The following is a 22,217-nucleotide window of genomic DNA, read 5'->3' as shown; positions in this document are numbered from 1 at the left end:
GCGGATCCGGTCCAGTTATGTCAGTCACGTATCTTGGATGTGTGCTTATTCTTGCCACCAAATTTCATCCTGACCTCTCCACTCTGAGCGTTTTCCAAGATTTCTGATACCCCCCCCCCACAACTCTCCCAAATGAAACTGGATTGAGCCATATCTAAAATGAAAGATCTGAGTTGCAAGATCCTTCTAAATATGAGATTTCATTAAGATTCGATCACTCCTTCGTAACTTAAAAACATCTCATTTTTACGAATTAACCGTCACTCCACTCCCGCCCCCCCCCCACTGACGGTCGAATCGGATAAATGAATATTTCTAATTTAATCTTGTCTGGTACTGATTTTTCTCATTTTTCAGAATTAACCCTCCCCCCAACTTCTCCAAAGAGAGCGGACCCGTTCCGAATATGTCAATCACGTATCTAGGATTTGTGCTCATTTTTACCACCAAGTTTCATCCCGGTCTTTTTTTTCGAATTAACCTCCTCCCCACTCCCCCAGATGATCAAATTGGGGAAACGACTATTTCTAATTTAATCTAGTCTGGTTCCTGATACGCCTGCCAAATCTCATCGTCCTAGCTTATCTGGAAGTGCCTAAACTAGTAAAACAGGGAAAGACAGACAGACAGACCGACAGAATTTATGGTCACTATATGTCACTTCGTAAGCACAAAGTGCCACAAAAACTTGTTAATACCACATAAATTTACGAAACTTTTTCTAAGACCTTTTAAGCCCTGAAAGCAAGAGAAAAATTATGGTCTAACTCAGTGTCTTCAAGTATCGCCCCGATTTACGAACAATTAGCTACAACTGAAGCCCAGCTGGAGAAAATAAAAAGTCATCTGCTGGAAAATATAACCAATCAAACAGTTCGTGGTAACGAACTGTAGTAAGAAGCGACCCGGCTCAATAGCAACCAAAACTCTATAACATGGAATTTTGATGCCAATAGTTACATCAAAAGAATCGCATTTTATTGTTGATTTTAAATATATAAGTTTCATCAAGACCAATTACCCATCGAAAGTTATGAGCCTGAGAAAATTTGCCTCATTTTAGAAAATAGGGGAAAACACCCCGTAAAAGTCATAGAATCTTAACGTAGAACCTTATTGTTACCTTATTGTTCCCGTTACCTTATTGTAGAAGTTTCAAGGTCCTATCTACAAATATGTGGAATTTCGCATTTTTTTTTGCCAGAAGACAGATCACGGATGCGTGTTTATTTGTTTTTTTTCTCTGGGGTGATCTTATCGACTGAGTGGTCCTAGAATGTCGCAAAAAGGCTCATTCCAACGGAAATTAAAAGTTCTAGTGCCCTTTTTAAGTGAACAAAAAAATTGGAGGGCACCTAGACCCCCTCCCACGCTCATTTTTTCCCAAAAGTCTCCGGATCAAAATTATGAGATAGCCATTTTATTCACCATAGTCGAAAAACCTAATGACTATGTCTTTAGGGACGACTCACTCCCCCGCAGTCACCGTGGGAGGGGCTGCAAGTCACAAACTTTGACCTGTGTTTGCATATAGTAATGGTTACTGGGAAGTGTACAGATGTTTTCAGGGAGATTTTTTTTGGTTTAGGGGGGAGATTTGAGGGGGAGGGGTTACTTGGGAGGATATTTCCATGGAGAAACTTCTCATGGGGGAAGAGAATTTTAATGAAGGACGCAGGATTTTCTAGCATTATTTGAAAAAACAACGAAAAAATAAATATGAAGTTTTTTTCTACTGAAAGTAAGGAGCAGCATTAAAACTTAAACGAACACAAATTATTACGCATATGAGGGGTTTACCTTCTCGTTATACCTCACTCTTTACGCTACAAGTATTTTTAGTAATTTCAACTATTTATTCTACGACCTTTGTGATTCAGAGGTCATTCTTAAGGAATTGGGACAAAATCTAAGATTTAGTGTAAAGAGCGAGGTATCGACCAGGGTTTAACCCCCTAATATACGTAATAAAAACATACTAATATAGAAGTTCGTTACGTAAGTTAATTCGTAAGTTACGTATATTTTTTACCAATGAAGACGTTTGTAAAAAAAAAGTTCTAGTTGCTTTTTTAATCAATCAAAACTTGGAGGGCAACTAGGCCTAATCCCTCGCTCCTTTTTCTCAAAATCTTTTGATTAATTGCAATTAATTAATATGCAAATTTCGTTTTAATTATTTATGTGCGGAGAGCCAAGATCAAAACATGCATTAATTCAAAAACGTCCAGAAATTAAATAAAAAAAGCAAGTTTTTTTAAATGAAAGTAAGGAGCAACAAGAAAACTTAAAACGAACAGAAATTACTCCGTATATGAAAGGAGTTTTTCCTCCTCAACGCCCCGATCTTTACGCTAAAGTTTCTTACTGTTTTAAAATAGAGTTAAGAGAAGAGTCAAACTTTAGCATAACGAGCGGGGCGTTGAGGAGGAAAAGCCCCTTGCATATACGGAGTAATTTCTGTTCGTTTTAAGTTTTAATGCTGCTCCTTACTTTCATTTACTTTCAGTTACTGAAAAGTTCAATGACCCAAATTAATTGAACAAAGAAGGTACTGAACTGATAATCAGCCAGGTTTATGATTCAATCACGCTCGAGTTTAATCCAAAGTTTGCAAAAATTGAGCAGGCTCTACTAGGTAGTCTATCACGCTCGAGTTTAATCCAAAGTTTGCAAAAATTGAGCAGGCTCTACTAGGTAGTCAAATTGAAAATTTGGAGGAGAAAATTGGTCGAATAGAAAAAAAGCTTGATAATTATGATCAAGAGTCCATGCTTGATAGCCTTGTATTTCATGGGGTAAAGTAGTTTCCTGGTGTAGACACTCATACGACAATATCTAACATTATAAATAGCAAAATGTCTGTGCTGGGCCCTTTACTTTATTTAGTTTACGTGAACATGATGCGCGTTTATCTAAAGGATACATATATTACTGACATTATTGCTAACAAAATTTCCAAAATCCGCAGATAATTTGATAGCAAAAGCTCGTATTACTCTCAAAAGATTAGAGATGTTTACAAGTGTAAGTTTGCTGTGTGTGAATGTAAAGAAATTTTTTTACTGACATTCTTTAGAGTGGGTGATTCTGTTGATGTAAGTAGTAAAGTTCTATTTGATGAAAAGCCTATTTTACAAGTTATATCACTGCGGTACCTCGGTTTCCATAATGCTTCTAATCTATCGTAGAAGCATCATATCGGCATTATCTCCACCAAAGTTGCACGTGGAGTTGGCATCGTCAAAAGATTGAAGCATATTCTGCCGGAAAGTATTCTTCGCACGATATATTTTGCAATAATCTACCCATATATCATATGGATGTTTAGTCTGGAGAAGCAATTTTTATGTTAATTACAAGCTAAATGGCTTTCTCATAGTTTTGATCGGACGATTTTGCTAAAAAAGGGGGATGGGAGAGGAGGCCTAGTTACCTCCCGATTTTTGGTTACTTAAAAAGACAACTAGATTTGTTTTATTTTTTTTACAAACGTTTTTGTTAGTAACAAACATACGTACCTTACGAATTAACTTATGTAACGAACATATATATTTGTGTATTTATATTACGTATATGAGGGGGTTTGCCCCCTCGTCAATCCCTCGTTCTTACACTAAAGCTTGAATTTTGTCCCAAATCTTTCAGAATGACCCTTGAATCACAAAGGCCGTAGAATAACTAGTTAGAGTTACTAAAAATACTTTAGCGTAAAGAGCAAAGTATTGTGGAAGAGACGAACCCCCTTATATAAGTAATATTTTATGTTCGTTTCTAAGTTTTAATGTTTATCATTACTTCCAGTAAAAAAAAATCTCATTGTCTTTTTTAAAATGATGCTAGAAAGTCCTGCGACCCCTTCATGGAAATTCTCTTCCCTTATGAAAAATTGTTCCATGGAAAGATCCTCCCACGTAACCTGCCCCCCCCCCGACCAACCCTAACCCCAACACAAAAAAGTCCCCCTGAAAACGTCTGTACACTTCATAATTAACAACTACTATGTGTAAACAATGGTCAAAGTTTATAAGTTGCCACCCCTCCCCCGGGAACTGTGGTGGATTTAGTCATCCACAAAGACATAGTTTTTAGGTTTTTGACTAAGTTAAACAGAATGGCTATCTAAAAATTTTGATCCGGTGACCTTGGAGAAAAATGTGCGTTGGAGGGGGCCTCGGTGCCCTCCAATTTTTTGGGCACTTAAAAAGTACACTAGAACTTTTAATTTACGTTAGAATGAACCCTCTTGTGACATACTAGGACACCTAGGTCGATACGATCACCCCTGAGGAAAAAAGAACAACAACAAAACTAAAAAATACGCACCCGTTTTCTGTCTTCTGGCAAAAATACAAAATTCCACCTTTTTTATGATAGGGGCTTGAAACTTCTACAGCAGGGTTCTCGGATACGCAGACTCTGATGGTGTGATTTTGTTAAGATTCTGTGACTTTTAGAGGGTATTTCCGCCTGTTTTCTAAAATAAGGCGCAGTTTCTCAGGCTCGTAACCTTTGACCGGTAAGACTAAACTTGATGAAACTTATATATTTAAAATCAGCATTAAAATGCAATTCTTTTGATGTAACTGTTTGTACCAAAACTTCGGTTTTTAGAGTTTTGCTTACTAGTGAGCCTGGTAGCTCCTTACTGCAGTTTGTTACCACGAACTGTTTGAAAATGTTACTTGTAAATGAATAAAAGTAATATATTCTACTATAACGTTGAGATAGAACTTACCAATGTCTCAGGTTTTCCTGTCCCTTATTTGTTCTCGTTTTTTTTCTGCCCATTGTGAAAATTCAAATGCTAAACTGTTATCTGACTTGTAACCAACCAAATTCCAATGGTCAGCTGTTACCAATTAGACATGTGAAAAATTTAAATTCCCTTTAAATCCGGTCGTAATATCTCAATTAAATCAACAGAGTTTAAATATTCTGGTACAACCCTCAAGAGAGCAATTAAGCCAATGAGAAAGGAGGAAATCTCGGTACGTATTTCAATGCTATCTTAATAGAATTAGCTTTCAACCTAGGAGATTGACCTTAAACCAACAAACTCGAATTTTGTCTTGGCTCTAGTTTGAAGTATAGCTTCGTAGAAAGCACTCGGGATATTGAATTTTTTCAGAGGCAAATTTTGATCTAGGAAAAATATGACTTTTTACATTCTTTTAAGGATAAATCTAAAGGCATTATATTTCTCATTGTTTATGAATTCGAAATTACTTACATAAAAAACACTATCTTGAGTTTGCTCGTTCATTATGATTCAATCATTGGAAGAACACTAATAAATTTCTCACATCCCCTTATACAAAAAACTCATGTCAAAGAAGGAGTTTTCAGAATTCATTGCGCTCCTTCCTATTAAGTATTATGACCTGAATACAGAAATTATGCTCCAGTTTGAGTATTGGCCAATATATATACCGTCGTTTCCGTTAAAGGAATAGTAGCCAGTTATGCAAATGATGTTTTCATGGGCCCTGGAACCCCATCACTACTTTAGTATTCGTTATTGGGAAATGTGGATACATCTTTTTTTTTGGGGGGGGGGGGAATTTTATGCAAGTGGGATTTTCCAGGGGGTGATTTTCTATGAAGAGAGAAGTTTCCAGGGGGTGAAATTCTCGGGGGAAATTTCACACTGGGGGAATTTGACAGAATTCCTATGCAAAATTCTTCTTGTGTCCTGTTTTCTCTTTGCCGACTCAATTTTACACGTGGAGATATTTCGTATTACTGTGACACATGCCCAATATGTTCTGCTAGGTAGAGGCAGGATAACATCTAAACAGTTTAAAATAATGATGTCAGACAAAAATTTCTAGAATAAAAATGCATTATTATTGAGCTGCTCACACTATTTACAAACCCTGAAGACCCACAGGACTTTTTCTGAAATCTTAAAGATTTTACGGTTCAGACCGTAGTTTCTTGATAAATTTCTCAGTGTTATGGTTTTCCTATCCCTTCCCACTACATGGAATATATTATAAAGCACTTGACCTATAAATTAGTCTTATTTCAAATATTTCGTTTAATATTGGAGGCTTACTTTGAGATCACTGATTCAGCCACACTTGGTTTTCTTAGGCTTTTCCTAGAAATACTAGAAGAGGTGGGTGTCCTTAGAACCGTCACTGGTTGAATGTTTGGCGACTTTTCTCTTTGAGTGACGTCTCCTTTTTTAAAAAGCCGCCAATTGTCAAGAAACGAGTTCCATTTTTCGTTCATTTTAATGTTCATCGGCATGTTTGGCAACCCTGTAAATAAAAAACCAATGCTTCATAACAATGATAACCAACTTGTGGTTATTGGGGCCAAAATGCTCGGTACCAAGGTTTCACGCTGCCTTACAGTTCATCTTTAAATGATTAAAACATATATATGAAGAGTAAGAGGCAAATGAAATACCAAATGACGGTGAAACTTATTTTAGGCAATGAAAAGAAAATATAGACCACTGGTTGCCCTTTTGGTTGAAAATATTGATGAAAGATTTGGCATTTTTTTAAATATGTTGTGACATTTTGCTACAACTCTCAGAAGACAATAGCTCCTTTATACAAGAGCAGTCAGTTTCGGTGACAGCGGAAAATCATTTACGCTAAAAACAACAGGTCACCAGAGAGTTTACACAGCAGAGTTTACACAGAGAGTTTACACAAGAAAGATTTTAATTCATAATCAGCGTTGCTAACACTTTGAAATAAAATGCTCTGGTTTTCTGACCAAAATTTGTTACCACAAAGGAGTATTTGTTGCCATTCAAAAAAGTAGATTAAAATATTAATAGTAATATGTCTATCTGTCTAATAGTCTATCTGTTAAATATCCTATCTATTCAACGTCCTTGTCTTGTTCCAGTGTTTTTTTTTTTTTTTTTTTTTTTTTTTTTTGTATATATATTATAGCCTAATAGTGTTTTATTCTTGTTCTCTGTGGTCCATTACAAGCAAAGCTTCTTGGGCCTAGTAACCACTTTACTTTTGTAATAGTTTTTTCTTTTAGTATCAATAAATTGATTGATTGATTGATTGATTGGTGTTGTTTCGAAATCAAATTTATGGGAATTTTTGAAAAATAGCCTGAAACCACTAAAAAAAGGCGTGAATCTGAAAAAGAAAGTACATCACTGAAATTGTCATGGCCACAAACCCTGTTCAGGGATATTTAACCTGTAAGGGAGTTTTCTGGCTTGAACAACAAGAAAGTCACTTTTTTTCACGGATAAACACTGATATGTTCTTTTTTTCTCCCTCTACTACTAGCGGGTTCTGGCAAATGAGGAACCTCAGGGAATCAGGAAGCAGAGTTAATCAAGTAGGACATCATATTCCCGAGAATCAACTTTTCAGAAGATACATGCGTTATAAAATATTATTTAAAGGTATGTATTATATCATCTTGTAGCCTATATGAAGATGCAGTTTTTTGTAACCAATTGCATTTGATTTACATAATAAGTTTCTTTTACTTAAAAAACACGTAAATATTGCAATATGGTTTCAAATGACCCCTTAATCAGCTGTCTACGATGTTCCAGTTCCCTACTAGCGGTGAAGAAGAAAAACAAAAAACTTAGAACAAGAATAATAAAAATTAAACAGATCAATACTACCCAAGCAAAAACAATTGTTGTTCAAGGTGGGGGCGGGGTGGAATTTTTCTGTTGGGGGTTTTCAACAATGGTTATTTCGATGATATGGTTTTCATTTCTATTATTAAAGAACGAACCAGAGGGAATAAGGCATAACTCAAGCATAAACATCATACCCCAAAAGAGCAACTTTTCAACAGTTACGTGTGTCGTTGTAGTCTGCGTTGCCAATTGTTGCATTCATTCTCGTTCCCTATACAAAGTAAATATAGCTGCACTTGGATCATCATTATACACTGTTTTCAAGAATATTTTGTGTTTTATTAAGTTTATAATTTACGAACTGACAACAGCCAGATTCACAGCTAGTTCAGGAGTCATGACAGTAACAGTTGAAATTTCATTACTGCAGCAATAGAAAACAAAACAGAACAAAATCAGCAAATGTTTTTACGTAGCTTAGAGTTATATTTGCCCTATTTACCTAGTAAAGAACGTGACAACCTAGTAAAGAACGTGGCAACCTAGTAAAGAACGTGGCAACCTAGTAAAGAACGTGGCAACCTAGTAAAGAACGAGCTCTAGCCATGGTAAACAAAAATTTAAAAACATGTTTTAAAAATAACTGTTCTTCGAGGAAGAATCACTATTCGAAGTTGATTCAGGAATGGCAACCACTTTTTTGATTAATCTGAAAAATAAATATTCGTTGCAAAAACAGGTGTGTGGGAATTCCCAAAAATAACTTGAAACGCCTCAAAAATGGTATCAGATCGAAATGAAAACCTTACCATTAGAATCACCGTAATCAGAATTTTAAGGATAGCTCTAGGAAATATTTTGAAAGATTCACTTTAACTTGGCTGCCAAAATAATGATTATGAAACAACCTCGGGAGTGTGAAGACATCTTAGGAATATTAATTCCACTGTAAATCAAAGGATAATTAAAAACAGTCGATAAAAAAAGAGAGCCGAGACATGATTACAATCTTAACGAAAGGTTAAAATTAAAATAATTGAATTTTGTTCGATATCGACGAAAGCAAATTTTTTCCTCAAAAAACGTAGCCAGGTAGTGACCATCGTATTTATCAAATGACCCCCATTTGGGTACCAGTAGTGAAGGGCATTGAGGTCTCTATGACCGCTTCGCATTGAAAGGGTGGTCATAGAACCTTGGGTGAGGGCTTGTTCGATTGGATATCAAAGTTTCTATTTCCCTTATTAAAAGTAAAAAGTGATAGGATTAAAGTAAAATGAAATTTTCACAAAAAATGGATTTTTCAGAATTTGCACACTTTAAAGAGAACCAAAATGCTGGGGAATGGAAATTCTGAGAAAATAGATATTTTATGATCTAAAGTTGTTTTTATGGCACTTGGTATCTACCAAGTGACATATAGCGATCGCAAATTCTGTCGGTCTGTCGGTCTATAAGTCCCGGTTTTGCTAGTTTAAGCATTTCCAGGTAAGCTAGGATGATGAAATTTGGCAGGCGCATCAGGAACCAGACCAAATTAAATTATAAATTGTCGTTTCCCCGATTCGACCATCTGGAGGGGAGTGGGGGGACGGTTGAATTGAAAAATCAGAAAAGATGATGTATTTTTAACTTACGAACAGGTGATCGGATCTTAATGAAATTTGATATTTAGAAGGATATCGTGTCTCAGGGCTCTTATTTTATCCTGACCAGATCCGGTAATGTTGGGGGGCTAAAATCTTGGAAAACGCTTAGAGTGGAGGGATCGGGATAAAACTTAGTGGTGAAATAAGCACGAGTTCTAGGTACGTGATTGACATAACCGGAATGGATCCGCTTTCTTTGGGGGAGTTGGGGGGAGGGTTAATTCTGAAAAATTAGAAAAAAAATGAGGTATTTTTAACTTACGAAGGTGATCGCATCTTAATGAAATTTCATATTTAGAAGGACCTCGCAACTAATATCTCTTATTTAAAATATCGACCGAATCCAGTGTCACTGGGGGAGTTGGGGGGGGGTGCCTGAAAATCTTGAAAAGCGCTTAAAGCGGAGAGATCAGGATGGAACTTGGTGGGAAGAATAAGCACAAGTCCAAGATACGTGACTGACATAACTAGATCGGATCCACTCTGTTTGGCGGAGTTAGGGGGGGGGGGTAATTCAGAAAAATAGAAAAAATGAGGTATTTGTAACCTACGAACGAGTGATCAGATCTTAACGAAATTTGATATTTAGAAGGATCTTGTGCTTTAGAGTTCTCATTTTAAATCCTGACCAGATCCGGTGACATTGGGAAGAGTTGGAGGGGGAAACCGGAATTCTTGGAAAACATGAAAAATGAGGTATCATTATCTTACGAATGGGTGATCGGATCTTAATGAAACTTGATATATAGAAGGATCTTATGTCTCAGATGCTCCATTTTCAATTCGAATCCAATCCGGGGACATAGGGGGTTGGACGGGGAAACCGGAAATCTTGGAAAACGCTTAGAGTGGAGAGATCGGGATGAAACTTGATGGGAAGAATAAGCACAAGTTATATGGCTACGTGATTGACATAATTGGTACGGATTCATTCTCTTTGTGGGAGCTGAGGGGTGTTAATTTGGAAAAATTAGACAAGTTGAGGTATTTTTAACTTAAGAATGGGTGACCGGATCTTAAGAAAGTTTGATATTTAGAAGAAACTCTTGTTTCAGAGCTCTTACTTCAAATACCGACCAGATCTGTCGACATTGGGGGAAGTTGGAGGGGGAAACCGAAAATCTCGGAAACGCTTAGAGCGGAGAGATCGGGATGAAACTCGGTGGATAGAACAAGCAAATGTCTTAGATGCGTGATTGACGTACCCGGACTGGATCCGGTCTCTTTGGGGGAGTTAGGGGGTGGGTTCAGTGCTTTTGCGAGTTTTGTGTTTCTGGACGTACTAGGAAGGATGAAAATTGGTACCTCGTGACTCAGAGCTCTTGTTTTAAATCCCTACCGGTATTAAGCCTCTGATTTTCCTTTTAAATCAATCTATTGATTCTTAGAATTTTGCTAGAGTTCATACCATATGAGCTCTTGGCTCTTCCAGCCTCGTCACAAGTGCCATATGAGCTCTTAGATCTTGTTTTTCACAAATATCTATTTGTGAAGTCATGACACCCTTGTAACATGAGAAAAGCCAATCCTAGGCCTGTGGCTGCATTGGCCCTGCAAATCAATATATTATTTGTATGATATGTTTTGACGGTCTACATGAGACCAACAAACAAATTTTCTACCTAAAAAATGCCAAATTTTTACAAAAAAAGAGTCTAAATTTTCGACCGAAGATAGATAGACTCTCCGTGATTACGTGATAGACGGAGCCTAAAATTGGAACTGTCAATTAAAAGATGACTATGGAGCTGAAACAACAAAGCTACACAAAATACTTTCTCAACTGAATCCACTATGGAGTAAAAGGAAAGATTGCTACTTAAAAGATAGTTGTGGAGCTCAAGATTCAGAGCTCTTGTAAGAAACTTTAAAACTGAACCAACTATTGTCTAAATTTTAGACGATAAACAAACTCTCCATCAGGATATAACAATTATACTCTAAAACATAGGCTTATCACTTAAAAGATGACTTTATAGACCTTCGAACAAGAAGTTTACCTGAATTGTTTTCCCAACTGAATCCACTATGGAGTAAAAGGTTAGATTGGTACTTAAAAGGTAACTGCGAAGCTCAAGAGAAACTTTCAGAGCTCTTGTAAGAAGCTTTAAAACTGAACTAATTAATATCTAAGTTTTCTACGATAGACAGACTTTTCATAAGTGCATAGTAGTTATGCTCTAAGACATAGAATTGTCACAGCAAGTATTTTCACAAATCCTTGAATTAAAAATAATCAGTTTTATTGAGTCACAAATATAAATCAAATAGTTCGTGGTAACGAACTGTAAGTAACCGGCTCACTAGTAACCGAAACTACAAAAAAACGAAGTTTTGATACCAATAGATTCATCAAAAGAATCAGATTTTTATTCTGACTTATAACATGTAATTTTCATCAAGTTTAGTCTTACCCAGCAAAAGTTACAAGCCTGAGAATATTTGCCTTATTTTCGAAAAAGGGGGAAACATCCCCTAAAAAGTAATAGAGTCTTAAAGAAAATCACACCATCAGATTCAGCGTATCAGAAAATCCTCCTGTAGAGGTTTCAGACTCCTATCTGCAAAATTGTAGGATTTTGTATTTTTTTTTTCTTTTTCGCCAAAAGAAAGGTCAGATGCGTGTTCATTTGTTTTTTGTTGTTGTTTTTTTCCAGGGGTGATCGTATCGACCCAGTGGTCCCACAATATCGCAAGAGGGCTCATTCAAACGGAAATTAAAAGTCTAGTTCTCTTTTTAAGTGACCAAAAAATTGGAGGCCAAATAGGCCCCCTCTCACGCTCATTCTTTCCCAAAGTCACCCGATCAAAATTTTGAGATAGCCATTTTATTCAGTATAGTCGAAAAATCCGATAACTATGTCTTTGGGGATGAATTAATCCCCAATAGCCCCCGGGGGAAGGACTGCAAGTTGTGAACTTCGCACGTTCTTTACATATACTATTGGTTAATGGGAAGTATATAGAAATTTTCAGGGGGATTTATCTTGTTTAGGGGGAGTCAGGGTGAGAATGTTACGTGGGAGGATCTTTCCATGGAGGAATTTTTCATAGGGGAAGGGAATTCTCCATGAAGGGGCGCTGGAATTTCTAGCATTATTAAAAAAAATATCAGAAATTAAATAAATAGAAACAAGCTATTCAACTGAAAGTAAGGACCAACATTAAAACTTAAAACGAACAAAAATTATTACGGATATGAGGGAGTTCGCCCCCTCGACAATGCCTCGCTCTGTACGCTAAATTTTTCTAATACTTTCAAAAGAGCTATTTGTTTTAATCAAACCCTTTGTGATTCAGGGATCATTCTTAAAGAGTCGGAACAAAATTCAAACTTTAGCGCAAAGAGCGAGGGGGCCAAGCCTTCATGTACATAACAATTTATGTTTGTTTTAAGTTTCAATGTGCTTCTTACTTTCAGTTGAAAAAAACTTGTTTTTTTTATTTAATCATTTAAAGATTTAAGCTGAAGTGACTGGCCATGACAAAAAACAAAGCGAAAAAGAAATCTTACGATGAAAAAACAAACGGGAATACAGGCATTAGAAGAAAAAGACAAACTAAAACGACACGAATATTTCGCCTGTATAAAACAAGGTATCTTCAACGATAAAAACAAAGAAAAAATCCAAACTAACCTAAAATCAAACAAAATCTAAAATATATATATATTTTAAATTTTTAAATTCGTCGATTTGTCTCATAAAATTCAGAAAATCAAATTTCATTCTCATTGTTTATTGTTCTTTGAATTTGACTCCACTAAACTGACTTATTTTTAATCTGGGTTTGTGGAAATGCTTGCTAAATACATTAAGGCACGTCCATCCTCGCTTGGGAAAATAAGTGCTGGCTTTGTTAAACGGTGTCTCTTATTTTTTTTTTTTTGTGTATGTAGTGCAAATTTTTCCGTGAAATTGTCTTTTCTGTGAATATTGATTTTTGGTTATATATATATATATATATATATATATATATATATATATATATATATATATATATATATATATATATATATATATATATATACATCTGTCATAATTTCTCAAAATTAGCCTGATAATTAGCTTTCTTAGAAGGAAAAACATACTTATTTTCCTTCAAAAGCTAATAATCAACACCGCAAAGTTTCTCAACATTAAGCAACGAATCAAATGTTCTGGTATGAGATTACATGATGAGAATAATAGTTAATATGAATTTCATATACTTCATTGTGGCGTATGGTAATAAGTAGCAAACTTCGCCAATAGAAATAAAAAATAAAAAAAATGATTCTAGGTAACAATATATGCATGAAAAAGAAACTTATAAAGCTGATTCTGAAAGATGCGATATTGGTGAAGCTTAAAACTATGCATCATAACGCCGCTATCAGGTTTATGGATCTGTACCTGACACGCTCACATTTTTGAGCATGCATAATTCCTTTGTTATGAGGTTGCAAAAGGTAGGATACGCATCCTACCTACCTACCTAGAATACGCATATATTTCGATCTTTCGGTTGCCCTGCTGATCCTTCATCTGAGAATGACTTAGCAAACAATATCTTGCCATTGTTGCACAAGCGTTATGACCAAAGATTTTGTATGACATTTTAGGAGCGAAAGCAGCAGTAAACTAAGTTTCTACAATTTTAGACAGGGTAAAATATCGCCTAAAAAGAGTTAAAATCTTCATCTGAGTTGTGCCATTAAACTCGATCAGAATTTTAGTGAAGTCGACAAACCTTGGAAGTTATCAAACAATTTAATAATAGGTCATAAGTAACATCTCGTTATAATGATGTTATTCCCTATCTTGACACAAAATATAATGCCTTCCCTAACCCTCCAATAAAGTTGCATAATTACCTCTGTAGTTAGGCAAACTGTATTATCGATGATCTTATTTTGGATATATAATCATATCGATGATATCATTTTGGATATCCAAATTCTTGTCATAATACGAGAAAAGTTGACTTTTTTCCGAGAAATGGCCCCTTTCTTGGATGATGAGTAATCTTGATACTCTCTTAAAGGCAAACCCTGACATACAAGGGTTAGTTATGTCTGTAAGCTTTAAGAAATAATCTCTATTTTCAATAATATCTTGCTCTGGTTGCTTTAGAACTTGTTGTTTTATACAAAACATTTTGTTTTTGGATATTCGACATGGGGCGAAGATTCCGCATGGTTCTTAAGCGCTTCGACTAGCCTCTTCCAGAAGTTGTAACCAATTTTCACAAAATTTTTGCATTGGTCACCAACTCCTTCCTGTGTGTATTGTCTGTAGAAAAACACGAAACAGTAGACCATATTGGTACCAAACAAGGCTCCAACAAAACACCAGTTTTGGAACCTCAATTGATACCAACAGTAACAGAATTCACACAGATTTCAAGACAAGAATGTGCGAACCGTTTTCCTTGACTTTTCACCGTTAAGATTTTATTGACTGCTGAAGTGTCGAAATTGCTGACTTTCAATTATCAACATCTTGTTAACAATTTAAAATGTGAATAGGACATTAAACTTAAAATATTCACAATTTTCTGTAATTCGCCAAAATTAGGGTTAATGTTACCGGGATATAGTAAAAAATGAACCCCAGTTGCAATAGACGTCATTATACAGTTTACTGTAACATCATTTATGATTTTAACCAACGGACCAGACGTTGTTCATCAACTCGTATATGAAGATGCAGTCTTTGTTAAAAAATTACTTTTATTTCAAATTTTATGCTTTACTACTACTACTACCAATAACTCGCTGCAGCACCAAACCGCTTGAGGTCAACACAACTACGCACGCTCCTCCTCCAGCCTAATCAATTCAAGGCCTCCCTCTTTACACCCTCCCAGGAAGTTCCCATTTCCTTTAAATCTTTATTTATGACATCCTCCCAACCCAGGCAAGGACGACCTGCTTTCCGTGTAGCCCCACTGAAAAATCGAAAAAATTACGCCCCACCCGCTCGATTTTGGAAAAATCTATTTTGTCCCCTAGCATTTATATTAATTCACGCCATTGCATTCCACTCTAATGCCATTCTACTTGTCATCGTGAATGAACTGTATGAGCAGAATACCACAATCTAATATTTTGAGGATGGACACATTTCCATGGTAGCTAATAACGTCCATGCATGTATCACCAAGTAGATGAACAAAATATAGAGTGTCTACAATATTTATCAATATGTCCAAATCATAAAAAAGCCTCAAATAAATCAATTCAAACGTCTCAAAATTCAACGAGTTTTACGGATTTTCGAAACTAAGCAAACCGTGTCCTAAAGGAATTTCTGAGATGAAGGCTTTAGAAGTATGAAGAGATTCCATGTTAGGTTTTGGGAAACGGTCTCACACCGAAGTGGAATTCCAGAAATACAACAAATTCCGCAAAAACACCGTCAAAACTCATGGGATTATCAAGAACAGGCTTGATGCGCTCCGGTTCAAAAGGTCTCTTCCTGGAATCTTAAGGTCAATCTCCCAGGTTTGAAGCCAATGCTATTTTCCTATAGCAGTGAAATGCGTATTAACAACAGACACGAGCAGATTCTTTGATGAAAAAATTGCTGTGGCTTCATTGAAAGCTTTAACATGAATAGGCCGAACAAATTTGCATTTTTTTTCTTTAGAGCCTCATAAAAAATTAATTAGTGGGGACACCTCTAATTTTTAAGAGTAGTAATAAAATAAATTTTAGAAGACGTAGAGAATTGTAAAGTAGCCTCTCGATTTGCCACGAGATTTCAAAATTTTTGGCCGTGAATTTTTTTTTTTGTTATCATCAGTTTCCTTTAAAATTTGCCATTTAAGATATTCTTCCTTTACTATTTAAAAGGGTTGTACTAATCATACAGCCTTGATTTTTAGGTCGTTTTGTAGATCTTATGCCGGTAAATCATCCCAAAGATTCTCAAGTTTGTAGTTATGTGGAATGATTTTTAGCAATAATTCTTAGTATTCAAGATTTCCTCCTTTCTCATTGGCTTAACCACTCTTTGAGGGGTTTGCCAGAATATCATTAAGAATGTTGACATCTCCTTAGCATTGCGACCAGATTTAAAGGAAGTTGAAAACATGTATAATTGGCAACAACACCTTGAGGCAATATCATATTTAATACTTCATACGAATTGGCATTTTTTAGGTTACAAAGCTGTTACAAAGCAGATAACATTATTGGCCTTTAAAAGTAAATAAACACCGATTGTAGGCCTATATGATGTATGAACATTTTTTTTTAAGAAGAACATTATTCTTAAAAACACATCATTTTAAATATTATTGGTCTTTAAAAGTAAAGAAACACCGATTGTAGACCTATAGAATGTATGAACCTTATTTTTAAAAAGAAAATTATTCTTAAAATCACATCATTTTAACATTATTGGCCTTAAAAAGTAAAGAAACACCGATTGCAGACCTATAAAATGCATGAACATTATTTTTAAAAAGAAAATTATTCTTAAAAACACATTATTTTAATCATTATTGGCCTTTAAAAGTAAAGAAACACCGATTGTACGCCTATAAAATGTATGAACGTTATTTTTAAAAAGAACAATAACCTTAAAGACACATCATTTTAAATATTATTGGTCTTTAAAAGTAAAGAAACACCGATTGTAGACCTATAAAATGTATGAACCTTATTTTTAAAAAGAAAATTATTCTTAAAATCACATCATTTTAACATTATTGGCCTTAAAAAGTAAAGAAACACCGATTGCAGACCTATAAAATGCATGAACATTATTTTTAAAAAGAAAATTATTCTTAAAAACACATTATTTTAATCATTATTGGCCTTTAAAAGTAAAGAAACACCGATTGTACGCCTATAAAATGTATGAACGTTATTTTTAAAAAGAACAATAACCTTAAAGACACATTATTTTAAACATTATTGGCCTTTAAAAGTAAAGAAACACTGATTGTAGGCCTATAAAATGTATGAACATTATTTTAAAAAAGAATATTATTCTTAAAAACACATTATTTTAAACATTATTGGCCTTTAAAAGTAAAGAAACATCGATTGTAGGCCTATAAAATGTATGAATATCATTTTTAAAAAGAATGTTATTCTTTAAAACACATTATTTTAAACATTATTGGCTCTTAAAAGTAAAGAAACGCCGATTGTAGGCCTATAAAATATACGAACATTATTTTTTTTTTAAATCTAAAGTTGTAGGATATTCGTCAATTTTAGTTCCACGGGATCTCATTTCATTACTAATAGTACCGTATCTTAGAATATTTTAGTTTTTTCCCCCATCATCTCATACAGTTGACGATTTATAGGCTCGTTCATAAATGATTGATTACCCCGGTTTGGAACCGGGGTAATCATATACTTTGCTTTACGGAGTAATGCATATACTACTAAATTAATGTCATTTAAAGTAATATATTCGTGAAGGTACATAATAAACATTTGGCACCCTTGCCCTGGGGTCATAAATACAAGTAAGGGAGGAAGGAAACCCCTAGGGGTATTTAATAAATTTTTGAAACTACTTATATTTATATACTATTCGTCAAAAACAAGAGCTAAGAGCTCATATCGCACTTGTGACGAGGTCAAGAGGAGCCAAGAGCTCATATGATATGACCTGTAGTATCATTCTAAGAATCAATAGATTGCTTTAAAAGGAAAATCAGAGGTTTAATGCCGGTCGGGATTTAAAATAAGAGCTCTGAGTCAAGAGGTCCTTCTAAATATCAAAATTCATTAAGATCCGATCACCCACTCGTAAGTTAAAAATACTTCAATTTTTCTAATTTTTCCTTTCCCTTCAGCCCCTCAGATGGTCAAATCGGGGAAAACAACTGTAACGAGTCAATTAGTGCAGCTCCCTGACATGCCTAACAATTTTCATCGTCCTAGCACGTCCAGAAGCACTAAACTCATCAAAGCGCTGAACCACACCACCTAACTCCCCCAAAGAAAGCGGATCCAGTCCGGTTACGTCAATTACGTATCTACTGCGTTTATAAGCGTTTTCCAAGATTTCCAGTTTCCCCCTCCAACCCCCCCCCCCCCAATGTCAACAGATCTGGTCGGGATTGGAAAGAAGAGCTCTGAGACATGAGTTTCTCCTAATTATCAAATTTTATTAAGATCCGGTCACCCATTCTTAAGTTAAAAACACCTCAATTTTTCTGGTTTTCCCAAATTAACAACTTCCAGCTCCCCCAAAGAGAACGGATCCGTGCCAATAATGTCAATCTCGTATCTATAGCTTGTGCTTATTCTTCCCATCAAGTTTCATCTCGATCTCTCCACTCTAAGCGTTTTCCAAGATTTCCAGTTTCCAAGGTTTCTGTTTTTCCCTCCAGCCCTCTATGTCCTTGCATCCAATTCTAATTGAAAATTGATTATCTGAAACATAAGATTCTTCTGCATATTAAGTTTCATTAAGATCCGATCACCCATTCGTAAGATACCTCGATTTTAACGTTTTCCAAGAATTCCAGTTTCCCCCTCCAGCTCCCTTCAATGTCATCGGATCTGGTGGGGATTTAAAATGATAGTTTTAAAGCACAAGATCCTTCTAGATATCAAACTTCATTAAGATCTGAACACCCGTTCGCAAGTTACAAATACCTCATTTTTTCTAATTTTACCGAATTACCCCCCTCTCCCCCCAACTCCACCAAAGAGAGCGGATCCGAGCCGGTTATGTCAGTCACCTATCTTGGACTTGTGCTTATTCCTTCCACCAAGTTTCATCCTAATCTCTCCGCTTTAAGCGTTTTCCAATATTTCCTGCCCCCCCCCCCCCAAATGACACTGGATCTGGTAGGGATTTAAAATGAGAGATCTGGGTTTCGAGATCCTTCTAAATATGAAATTTCATTAAGGTACGATCACTCTTTCATAAGTTAAAATACTTAATTTTGTCTAATTTTTTAGAATTACCCCCCCCCCCCCAACTCCCCCAAAGAGAGCAGATCCGTTCCGGCTACGTCAATCCCGTTTCTAGGACTTGTACTTATTTTTACCACCAAGTGTCATCCCGACCCCTATACTCCAAGCGTTTTCCAAGATTTTAGGTCTCCCTCCAACTTTCTCTTCACCGAATCCGGTCAAGATTTAAAATAAGAGCTCCGAGACATGATATCCTTCCAAATATCAAATTTCAATAAGATCCAATCTCTCCTTCGTAAGTTGAAAATACCATATTTTTTTAATTTTTCAGAATTAACCCTCCTCCTCCCAACTCCCCTAAAGAGAGCAGATTCCAGTTACGTCAATCTCATATCTAAGACTTAAGATTATTTTTACCACCAAGTTTCATTCCGATCCCCCCACTCTAAGCGTTTTCCATGATTTTAGGTTTCACCTCCTATCTTCCCGCCAATGTCACCAGATCCGGTCGGAATTTAAAATAAGAGCCATGAGACACGATATCCTTCCAAACATTAAATTTTATTGATATCTGATGACTCTTTCCTAAGTTAAAAATACCTCATTTTTTCTAATTTTTCAGAGTTAACCCTCCCTCCCCCAACTCCCCCAAAGAGAGCGAATCCAGTCCGGTTACGTCAATCACATATCTGCGATATTTGCTTATTCTACCCACCAAGTTTCATCCCGATCTCTTCAATCTAATCATTTTCCAAGATTTTCGGTTTCCCCCTCCACCTCCGCCTACTCTCACCGGATCTGGTTGGGATTTGTAATAAGAGTGCTGAAGCACAAGATCCTTCTAAATATCAAGTTTCATTAAGATCTGATTACCCGTCCATAAATTACAAATACCTCATTTTTAATTTTTCCAAATTACCCCCCCCCCCCAACTCTCCCAAAGAGTGCGGATCCGGTCCAGTTATGTCAGTCACGTATCTTGGATGTGTGCTTATTCTTGCCACCAAATTTCATCCTGACCTCTCCACTCTGAGCGTTTTCCAAGATTTCTGATACCCCCCCCCACAACTCTCCCAAATGAAACTGGATTGAGCCATATCTAAAATGAAAGATCTGAGTTGCAAGATCCTTCTAAATATGAGATTTCATTAAGATTCGATCACTCCTTCGTAACTTAAAAACATCTCATTTTTACGAATTAACCGTCACTCCACTCCCGCCCCCCCCCCCCACTGACGGTCGAATCGGATAAATGAATATTTCTAATTTAATCTTGTCTGGTACTGATTTTTCTCATTTTTCAGAATTAACCCTCCCCCCAACTTCTCCAAAGAGAGCGGACCCGTTCCGAATATGTCAATCACGTATCTAGGATTTGTGCTCATTTTTACCACCAAGTTTCATCCCGGTCTTTTTTTTCGAATTAACCTCCTCCCCACTCCCCCAGATGATCAAATTGGGGAAACGACTATTTCTAATTTAATCTAGTCTGGTTCCTGATACGCCTGCCAAATCTCATCGTCCTAGCTTATCTGGAAGTGCCTAAACTAGTAAAACAGGGAAAGACAGACAGACAGACCGACAGAATTTATGGTCACTATATGTCACTTCGTAAGCACAAAGTGCCACAAAAACTTGTTAATACCACATAAATTTACGAAACTTTTTCTAAGACCTTTTAAGCCCTGAAAGCAAGAGAAAAATTATGGTCTAACTCAGTGTCTTCAAGTATCGCCCCGATTTACGAACAATTAGCTACAACTGAAGCCCAGCTGGAGAAAATAAAAAGTCATCTGCTGGAAAATATAACCAATCAAACAGTTCGTGGTAACGAACTGTAGTAAGAAGCGACCCGGCTCAATAGCAACCAAAACTCTATAACATGGAATTTTGATGCCAATAGTTACATCAAAAGAATCGCATTTTATTGTTGATTTTAAATATATAAGTTTCATCAAGACCAATTACCCATCGAAAGTTATGAGCCTGAGAAAATTTGCCTCATTTTAGAAAATAGGGGAAAACACCCCGTAAAAGTCATAGAATCTTAACGTAGAACCTTATTGTTACCTTATTGTTCCCGTTACCTTATTGTAGAAGTTTTAAGGTCCTATCTACAAATATGTGGAATTTCGCATTTTTTTTTGCCAGAAGACAGATCACGGATGCGTGTTTATTTGTTTTTTTTTCTCTGGGGTGATCTTATCGACTGAGTGGTCCTAGAATGTCGCAAAAAGGCTCATTCCAACGGAAATTAAAAGTTCTAGTGCCCTTTTTAAGTGAACAAAAAAATTGGAGGGCACCTAGACCCCCTCCCACGCTCATTTTTTCCCAAAAGTCTCCGGATCAAAATTATGAGATAGCCATTTTATTCACCATAGTCGAAAAACCTAATGACTATGTCTTTAGGGACGACTCACTCCCCCGCAGTCACCGTGGGAGGGGCTGCAAGTCACAAACTTTGACCTGTGTTTGCATATAGTAATGGTTACTGGGAAGTGTACAGATGTTTTCAGGGAGATTTTTTTTGGTTTAGGGGGGAGATTTGAGGGGGAGGGGTTACTTGGGAGGATATTTCCATGGAGAAACTTCTCATGGGGGAAGAGAATTTTAATGAAGGACGCAGGATTTTCTAGCATTATTTGAAAAAACAACGAAAAAATAAATATGAAGTTTTTTTCTACTGAAAGTAAGGAGCAGCATTAAAACTTAAACGAACACAAATTATTACGCATATGAGGGGTTTACCTTCTCGTTATACCTCACTCTTTACGCTACAAGTATTTTTAGTAATTTCAACTATTTATTCTACGACCTTTGTGATTCAGAGGTCATTCTTAAGGAATTGGGACAAAATCTAAGATTTAGTGTAAAGAGCGAGGTATCGACCAGGGTTTAACCCCCTAATATACGTAATAAAAACATACTAATATAGAAGTTCGTTACGTAAGTTAATTCGTAAGTTACGTATATTTTTTACCAATGAAGACGTTTGTAAAAAAAAAGTTCTAGTTGCTTTTTTAATCAATCAAAACTTGGAGGGCAACTAGGCCTAATCCCTCGCTCCTTTTTCTCAAAATCTTTTGATTAATTGCAATTAATT

At 36.0% G+C, this 22,217-nt stretch overlaps 1 protein-coding gene across 4 annotated transcripts in view; it reads right to left on the bottom strand.

Annotated features, from left to right (window-relative positions):
- The window catches only part of LOC136038011 (uncharacterized), a 74,565-nt gene that overhangs the window by 34,880 nt on the left and 17,468 nt on the right, over window positions 1–22,217 (bottom strand). For 3 of the 4 annotated variants that reach the window (XM_065720933.1, XM_065720935.1, XM_065720934.1), the window contains exon 2: window positions 6,062–6,269. In XM_065720933.1, the coding sequence (XP_065577005.1) occupies window positions 6,062–6,258 (197 nt within the window). In that variant the 5' untranslated portion in view covers window positions 6,259–6,269. Of the gene's footprint in view, window positions 1–6,061; window positions 6,270–10,645; window positions 10,789–22,217 lie in introns of all 4 variants that reach the window. The other variant, XM_065720936.1, reaches the window with a different exon arrangement.

Source organism: Artemia franciscana, chromosome 17 (genome assembly GCF_032884065.1).
Source record: "Artemia franciscana chromosome 17, ASM3288406v1, whole genome shotgun sequence".
In the NCBI taxonomy this organism is placed as follows: Eukaryota; Metazoa; Arthropoda; class Branchiopoda; order Anostraca; family Artemiidae; genus Artemia; species Artemia franciscana.
This window is presented reverse-complemented; position numbering and strand designations above follow the sequence as displayed.